This window comes from Tamandua tetradactyla, chromosome 3 (assembly GCF_023851605.1).
Source record: "Tamandua tetradactyla isolate mTamTet1 chromosome 3, mTamTet1.pri, whole genome shotgun sequence".
NCBI classification, from domain to species: domain Eukaryota; kingdom Metazoa; phylum Chordata; class Mammalia; order Pilosa; family Myrmecophagidae; genus Tamandua; species Tamandua tetradactyla.
The window spans coordinates 75,412,737-75,422,481 of NC_135329.1; the positions used below are offsets into that span (position 1 = coordinate 75,412,737).

At 33.1% G+C, this 9,745-nt stretch overlaps 1 protein-coding gene across 1 annotated transcript; it reads right to left on the reverse strand.

Moving 5' to 3' along the window:
• Nucleotides 1-3,204: 3,204 nt before the first annotated feature.
• Nucleotides 3,205-9,239, reverse strand: LOC143675642 (olfactory receptor 4C11-like). The gene is made up of 2 exons (XM_077151736.1): nt 9,196-9,239; nt 3,205-4,156 (listed from the first exon to the last, which is right to left on the reverse strand). Exons 1-2 carry the CDS (start codon nt 9,237-9,239, stop codon nt 3,205-3,207), a joined length of 996 nt encoding a protein of 331 aa, XP_077007851.1.
• Between the last annotated feature and the right edge of the window lie 506 nt (nt 9,240-9,745).

Sequence of the window (9,745 nt, forward strand, 5' to 3'; positions counted from 1 at the left end):
TCTAAGTTCTTAATATTTCTCAGGTTTAGAACATCACCTCAAAAATACCAAAGAAAGGCTGATCCTATATACAGAAACTTAATCTTATTTATTAATTATTTTAACAAGTATTTGGCAGATGATATTGTACAGAATACTTAATAATTAGAATTAGATTTCAAAATATGCTCCTACCTACCTCTATATACCTATTTTCTTAACTCAACTCATTCTCAAATACATGAGTCAAAGAAATAAGTTAGGATCCTACAGAAGTTAGGATAAGGGTGTCTTGGAAGCAGGTTATAAACCTTAAATATTCATATAATTATCTGTTATTTTGTTTATTAGGGAAAAGCAGCATATGAGAAATACAGTCAAATGCAAATATATCTCCTGTTGGGAAAAATGTCTCTCCTTTATATGCTCTTTTATTGTTAGAAAAAAATGAACTAAATGTGAAATTATAGGATCTAAGGCCGGTTGTTATTTTCTAATTGTTTACATTTCCACAACCATTTGCATACAATAGACTCTTTAAGGACAAAGTGTTCTAAAAGTCTCAGAATACATGAAGTTATCATAGATTTACCTTCATTCTATTATAAGCATTAAAACCATCTCAATGTTGGGTAGGTTTTGCTCAGTATTGACCTAACATGGTATTTTTGACTAACACACATGTATTTTCTCCCGTATGTATCTAGCACTTTTCTACTAGACAGAACTGTGGGTCTATGGAATATTTAGGGTAGAAGGCCCAGCTGTAATTCCTTAGCTCAGTCCAATTTCTCCAAACACTGAGAATCTAGCTCCGGTGCTACAACCTGATACTTTCTTTCTGATATGGTATAGTGGGATATGGAGAGAGTCCCCTGTGGAATCCCACAGATCACTATTGATAATTGACATCTTCTTTGTTCCTATATAATCCCTTACTTAAATGGCTAGTGTGGTTATTTGAAGTAATGTGCATTGTACTTCCTTAAACACCACCCAACCCTATTTTTTAATAAAAAACTTGTGGTGATTCTCTCAAAGATACTGTGGGTTTTATTTGTGTATGAAGCTTCCTTCAGACACAAAGGTAGAGATAGAATAATTAAAAATGGATCCTCTCATCTTATAAATCACAATGTATTTATAAGTGCTTTGGATGATTTATGAGGTCAAGGGTCTTACCTAATGAGAATATGATTTGCAGGCCTCCTTTCCTTCCCTCATTTACTATGTTTCTGGTAGTTTGCCTATTGCTCTTTTTTCCATTATTATTTCAAAGGGACAGTCTTTGCCCATCAACATTGAAACTCTATTTTCAGATCTTATAGCTGTAATTCGTTTTGAAATTTTCCATGTTTAAAGATAAGAGGTAATTTTAGAAGATCCCCCCCCCCAAATGTTTCTTTTATGTATGCAAACACATGATTCTACAGTTGGAGTAATTCACAAACACATTTTAAATTAAAATAAATAGTATTGAAATCCACTGTTAGTACAATTATTTATTATTTAACATTCTTATATAACAGCATGTTAAAACAGAAATTTTGATCATTCACAGTAGAAATGCAATTACAAGTATGGCCCAAGAAAATTCATGAAGTTGTCAGTTTTATTTAGAGACAGATAACTACAACTTCTACTATTTTAAGTTTGAATGAGCACCAGAAACAAGAATTTAAGTTTAGCTTTGATTACATCTTGCTTACATAAGAACCAATTATACTTAAAAATATTCTTAATGGGACTAGATTCAAATGATTTAAGAGAGAATGCTAAGACATACAATTAGAAAGATTGTGATCTTCATTTGGAGGGGATACAAAGCAAATTTGCCAGTTGAAAATATGGTATTGGCAGCTCTGGAAAATGTCCTATATAAGACTTACATATATATTATATCACCAGTTTTTGATACATTATTTGAACTATTGGGAATCCTTTGGGGCTAGGTGATGACATTTGTCTTCAGTTGACTAAAATTCTCCCTTTGCTCAAAAAATTCATCTTTTTACTTTCTCATTCACCAATATCACTTGAAATGGTACTTCCTCATGCCAATGTAATTGGAATAACTTAAGTCTTGATATAGAATGTCATTACTTCATTACAAGGTTATAAGGTGGTGTATGCGTTTCTTTGAAATTCATATACATAGGTTACTTTTGATATGCAAATGGACATTTTAATATATTTCCATGTAAAACTAAAAGGCTAAAGTTTGAAAGACAATAGAGATGGATTTTCAATTTTTCAGCCATCCTAAAAAATCAGAGGTATGGGTTAGAGTTCCTGTTAGGAAAAAAAACATTTATTTCATCACTCCTGATACCTAAAGCAAACATGACAGAACAGGAAGCTAAGCTACTCTAGATACATGACATAAAAATACCTTGAAACTTCATTTCTTCCTGCATATATAATATAAAAAAATGAGTCCTGAAATATAAGGAAAATAAAGTTCCTACTCTCCCCTGGAAAAAAATTATCACTTCTTTTTAACATTTTTCTTTCTACAGCATTTATTATTTGCTAGTCTTTCTTCAGGTTGTTCTATCTCCCAAATACTCTCACATGTCCCTACTCTGCTTTGTGAAGAGCAAGGTGAAAATTTCAGGACAAGTGAATGGCTGATACTGGATAAGTAACCCAAATGTAAGGCTCCTACATCACCTCCACATGAATTAAAAGCTTTTTCAGTGAAAGTTCAAAATAGCACTGAACACTGAACTTTCCAAATTTAATTAAAGTTTTTGGGTCTCCCAAAAATGATCCCCAGTGAAGCAGGTGCAAACAAAATTTCCAAAGTAGTATCTTCTGGGACCACCATCTCAACTTCTCAGATTGGCAGAACAGCAGCTTGATTCTGTAAATGTTCAGTCTCTTATAGACTAAGGTATTTTGATAAATTCAGTAACAGACTAGATAAAAATCAAGAAAAGGATTTGGTAGCCACTTACAAATTTACAAATCATTTTCTTTTTAGGCAATATATTTTTTTCTGAATAAAAATTTGAAGGAGTTAAATTACCACATAACAATGGCCAGATGTTGATAGAATTCAACTGAGTCATCAGAGTTAGTTCACAATGATTATGGGGCACCCACAGATAGCTAATTATATCTTGGTAAGGATAGTTCATCTTTTTTGTCCATGTGACATAAACTAATATGTTGAGGAAATAGAAACCAGATTACTCAAATTTTATTTATTTGTAGAATGTTTCACTTGTGACACCATAACTTTTTCATGGCATTTTTTACATCTGCATTCCTCAGTGTATAGATCAGAGGGTTAAGCAAGGGTGTCCCAATTGTGTAAAACACAGCCACCATCTTGTCCACTGGAAATGTGGTTGGTGGCCGTGTATATATGAATATGCATGGCACAAAAAATATGACAACTACAATAAAATGGGATGTACAGGTGGAGAGAGCTTTCCTTCTTCCTTCTGCACTGTGGTTTCGCAGGGAATATAAAATAATCACATAGGAAATAAGCAATACAATGAAACACACCATGCATATAGCCCCACTATTAAACACAACTAGCAAATTTATCACATAAGTGTCCATGCAGGCAAGTTTCAACAAGGGCTGTAAGTCACAGAAATAGTGATCAATGGCATTGGATCCACAGAAGGGCAATCTCAAAGCCAGGAAAAGCTGTGCTGAAGAATGGATACAGGATCCCACCCAAGCCAGAATCACCAATACACCACAGACACGCCGACTCATGATGGTAGTGTATTGCAGGGGCTTACAAATGGCTACATAACGATCAAAGGCCATGAGAATGAGCACAAAGATTTCCATGGCCCCAAAGAAATGGGCTGTAAAGACCTGAGTCATGCACTCATTGTAGGAAATGATCTTTTTCTGAATAAGGGCATCCACAATCAACCTGGGTGCTGTAGTTGTAGAGAAGCAAGCATCAGCAAAGGACAGGTAGAAGAGAAAGAAGTACATGGGACTCCCAAGTGTTTGGCTTGCCTTAATAGTCACCACAATAAGAAAGTTTCCCAAAAGAGTTGCAAGGTAAAGAATCAAAAAGACTACAAATATTGCTTTCTGCTTTCCAGCATCCTGGGTCAACCCCAACAGAATGAATTCAGCCACACTCTTATTCATCACCACATCAGAAGTGTAGATAGAATGCAGCTGACAAAGATTTAATCTGCAAAGAAAAGAAAAGAAGGGGCATCTGGGGAAATCAGTGGACTAAACTCTGAATTCCTTTTTTCTGCTCTGCAGGTTGTTAATCTTAACTGCCTCTGATGTGTACCAGAATCCTCTGGATTTTTGTAAATTTGCAGATACCCAGGTCTCTTGTAGATTTATCTATTGAGTCAGAAACATATTGTATTGAATAAAAGCATGTGTGTTTTTAAAACTGAGATATTATCTTTCACAGATCTTGATTTGTATGAAGATTTTAAAATGCAGAATTTGTACTTTCCTTGGTCAAGTGATTCAATTGCTTTGAAACTTGGCCTTTATATGAAAAATTGACAGCAAATATCTGCCCTACCTTATGCTAAGTTTTAAGTAATATATATAAAAAGGTTTTACATATGCATATATGCCCATACATACAGGTAATTGTTTTCAGTATTATGCAGCTTATCTACATGTTTTCATATGTGAATGACATTTTTCCAATATAACTTAGCACTAATTGTATTAGATTATCCCTTCTGAAGAAAAGATTCTCAGCTCAATTTAGACATTTCTGTGTATATTATAAATGACCCTGTTTTTGTCTTTGGTGGAATATGTTTTACAATAACTATTTGGACAATATTTTTCTATGTTTCAAAATGTCAGCTTCATCAGTGTTCATGACATCACAACTGCCTGGGTAATGCTTTGAGGTTGACATAATTATGGGAACGTAAGTTACTCTTTACTTGCTTTTGAACCTATTCCATTACTCAGCTTAAAGAGAGAATACTGAGTCACTTGACATTTGAACTTAAGCTACTCCTGAATCTCTATGTCTATAATCAAGGTATGTTACATTCATGTCCCTCTTCACCCTGAATTATTGAAGGTATTTCTTCTGAAAACATTATTAGAAACAAATCTCATTGTACCAACACAATTTTTTAATTATTATATTTCAAGACTTCCTTCATGTACACATACAATTTTTGTAATTGAGATCATCATATAATATCATTTCATATTCTGATTTTCACTTAGAATACTTATAAACAATCCTCTCATGCTACCCATATTTTCTATATCTAACTGTCAATTTAATGTTTTATATATATATATATATATATATATATATATATATATATATATATATATATATAAATCAATGTTTGACCACTTCCCATTGAGGTGTGTTTTTTTAATATTCATTCTCATAAATAACAATTCTACAAACAACATTGGCATAATTTGCCAAGTGCAATATTGTTGTCCCTATTGCCTATTTTCAATGTTATTTTACAAATTATTATATCCTTTTGTTAACTATATTTTTATATATTATTGTATGATCATGATAAAATGTTCATATAACCAGAGGGCAAGAAGAAAAATGGAAAATTTTCTCAATTTTTTGAATTGATAATCCTATGTTCTATATATAACTATTTTGTTCCCTGCATATCCTCCATAAATATTCTATAAGTATTTGGCTTATGTGTAAATCTCTATATGTATTTTACTTAAAAATAAGGCTAATGTTTCAATATTGCTCCTATGCAAAAATATATAGATATGAAAAAAACAGGCTGCTTGTGATGTTAATCTATTACCTCACTGGGTTAATAATAAAATTAAACACATATTTATTTCAAAAATTTTTGTCACAAATTTTCCATTTTATATATTTAGTTTTGAAATGCTTCCTTTCTGATAATGATTTATCTCATGCCAGCTCATCTTTTTGAAACCAGTAATTATACCTAAGGCGATATTAATGTAGCAAAATAGTTATTATATATCTTATTTAAGATTTTAGCTGCTGGAACCAAATGACCTGAGTTCAAATCACATTTCCACTATTTACTATCTGTGATATTGGTCAAATCACATTATACCTAAGCAGGGTAACTGTGCAAATTAAATTAAAAATTTTTGGCATATAATAAGCACCACATATATTTCAGTCTGTTTTTTTCCATTATCATGATAATGCTCTTTCTGTGCTTGTATTTCTCTTTTGCTGCCATTGCTTTTATTTTGATACACTTAAATCTGTCAATTTCCCATTGTTTTTTAGTCCACTGCTTCATACTATGTGAAATTATCATATTTGTTCTATTTTCTTATGTATTTCTATGTTTATGTTTGTTTAATAGATTGAATCAAAATTAGCTGGATTTATTGTTATGAATGAGGAAAATGCTCCCCTCTTAATAACATCTTGATATGAGTTTCTAAATAAATGTAGGGAGAATCATTGTTTCTGAGAGGCACAAAATGAGAGTAATTACAAAAGTACAAACCAACTTCAGAAAGAATAACACATTCTTAAAATAGAAATTGGACAGTAAGGAAAACATTCTCATTTCAAGTTTACTCTGAAGGTTAAATAATTTAACACATCAAACATATAGAAGGTGCAGTACTGAGTTCCTGCAATCAGTATGGTAACTACTGATTTTCTAAGAGTTATTGTAAACATTTGAGTAGTGTGAACACAAATTTCCCATGTACCCATAAAAAATCTGCAGAACTATATTAAGGCATTAATTTACTTTGCTGAGTGGCTTAAATCACTCAGCATCTGGATGACACCAGTTTTATCATGAGGCTCTAAAAATAAGATAGAATTTTATAAACATAATTAGTAAAATAAAGAAATAATAACAAATATTGTAGAATAGTGTCATTACCAGGGGTCCATGATGAGAGGAAAATAGAAATAAAGTAGGTCTTATGCTGTGAACAGTTCTAAAACCAGATACACATAAATCTGAAGGATGAGGGCATTAGTATGAGAAAAATGAAATCAAAAGTTTAATGGAAATAATATAGGGTATGCCATATCAAGAAAATCAATATGAAACTTCTAGTTTCACCAGAATAATGTATTGTAGTAGAAAAGCTTGGTAAAATGAATTATCCTCAAAGGCAAAGTCTATAAAAGTTTGGTATTTTTCTATTGACAATGCAGAAAATTTAGAGGCATAGAAATGTGAGAGCAGCTTTTATTAAGATTTAATCAGGACCTAAACAAAGGAAGCATAGTATTTTAATGACAATTTGTCATGATAATCTTCATAGAATTTCATCCAATTGCTTTTTAAAATTATCTGCAATAATGTGCCTACCTCCTCCAAGATGTCAGGCCCCAGTGAGGGCAGCAGTCTTTTTGTTTCCTTGATTTAGAAACTCAGTGGTTTCTTTGTGGCTCCAACAAAATAAAAGGTAGTGATGCATTTATCCCAAGTATGACTCATTGATATCTCCAGAGTCTGTACTTCCTTTCAAAAGAAGGATGAGAAGTGCATACTCGCAGTCTTCACAAGATGGGATAACAATGTAAGGAGACCAAAATTTGGATGATGGTCTTGACTCCACCTCATATGACCCTAGAATTTATTCAAATTACTTTATATGTTACTCTGAGTAAATTATTTGAAATATGGGTGGAATCAAAGAAAATGCTCCTTTCAACTTTAACAATATCGTTTCTGTGTTCCTAAAAATAGATCATAAAAATGAATTTCATACAGTATTTAGTATTTATTAAATTTTAGAAAAAGTGTCATATACTTTAGTGGCAGAAAAATAGTACTTTAGGTGAGATAGCTATGATTGTGTCTATTATGAGAATTATTAACTCAGGGATATCAGAAAAACAGACTGAAATTTAATAAATATTGTTTCCAAAAATGACCAGTTTTAGCAAATTCTCACAGGCCTTTTTCATGATGTTTAGTCTAAGTATCTAAATAGGGAAGAAAAAGACAAATCCAGTGATTCCTGGTTCTCACTCTTTTCCTCCTCTCCCTCTTTTCACACCTTTGCCATCCCTTGAAAATAAAAAGAAAATTAAAGATTCTATATCTGAGATACTGACCATGACTTTCAAACACCTTCATCCCTTGCCATTCTCCTTCCCACTTTTCCTCCAGGTGCTTCTGCCAAAACTTACTCTTCTACTCACACACACCATTTTCAATCCCTGGATTATTTCCATATTCCATGGCAGCTGAATGTCTTCATCTACTATAGCCTCAACTCTCCATTTCTACCTGTAGAAAGAGAACCCAGTTTGTATTGCTCCTAGATTTCACCAAATGACTCTCTTGCTACTTGCCTACCATTGTTCAGCAATGAAAACATGTGTTTAACTAAATAATGTAATCCCTAATTATATCTTATAATTTTCCTTTAGTATTTTTGTGCATTTGATTCTGCAATATATATTGAGGTAAATAAGGCAAGTCAGCATTTCTTCATTTTGTGTGCTTCAAGCCATGGTAGAGGTTGAATTTGGTGAAGAGCCATCACTGTGTTTCCAGAATCATTATTCAAGCCTCAGAGTCTATGGCAATCTCCTTCTAACACCCACTTCACACTGCCCTGCAAGACATCAATTCCATTATCCAGGACAAAACTAATAATCATAATCAGGTAAAGAAGGAAGCCATTAATATGGTCAGTACCTGGAAAAAATCAGCATTTTATAGGTATATTTGAAAAGTAATAGAATGGAGCAATGGTTAGATCCATGATGGAGACAGTCTGAGCCAGGAGTTAGTGTCACTGTGAGCAAGAGGCAGAAAACACAAAGAATCAAGAGATGTGACCAGGGAAAGGCAGGCTGCAAAAGTGAGCAAAAAACAAAGTTAAGGATAAAAAGTGTTTTCAGTACTTTTGGCTATATGTATGTGCAACAGTACATCCTGAACATACAATATTAGTTTCCAAGCATGCATTCCTCTCCACTTCTTGACCCTAACCTTTGCAAATAAGGAATCTGTATGTTTGGAGTTTTATATCTCTGCAGTTTTCCCTTTCTTCTCTTTTTAATCAAAATTGGTCTGAGACAGATCTGCATTAAGCAAAGTCCTGTGGAAATTGAGGAGCCCTAAAACATCAGAATCTTCACATCTCTGGGAGAAACTGACCCCAGAATTTCAGATCCCTGAAGAGACACATCTAGATGATGGCAACTTCTCTATAATATTTTCCCAGATCTGAGGCAAGAAAAAAGAAACATTTAATTTGGGCTTATAAACTTACCTTTCTTCTAGTATGTAAAAGATGGCATCCAATAGAGAGCTCATAGCTTCCTCTTTTCAATTCTGATTTACTTTGAATGTAAATCATATGCAGTGCATTTGCAATAATCAGATTATACTTCAGAAAGACTTACTGTTGCTTTATGTTTTGGCAACTATGGAGAGTGAAGATGCCAACAGAGGCAGCCCTTCCAAGAAGTTTTATGAAAAAGGTCTGTGTTACTGGTATCAGGGAAGAAAAGTTTACACCACTGCTCTCAGATACTTCTAGAAAAATAGATAGTATTCCTATTATTTGTTGGTAAAAACTTCTCTGAAACCAGATCTACTACTCAAAATGTTGCCTGGCAGAGCAGATGAATTAAGCATTTACTTTTATTCATCGGATATTTATAGAGATTTCACATGAGGTCACAAATGTTCAGAATCAGACTCCAGGAGCCCAAGATTTATGTCCATCCCCTCCCATCCTGGAAGGACTTGCTCAATTATTTACTAGCATAGATAACGAGGAGCACAACAACCATGGAGCCAATTAATCCCAGGCAAGA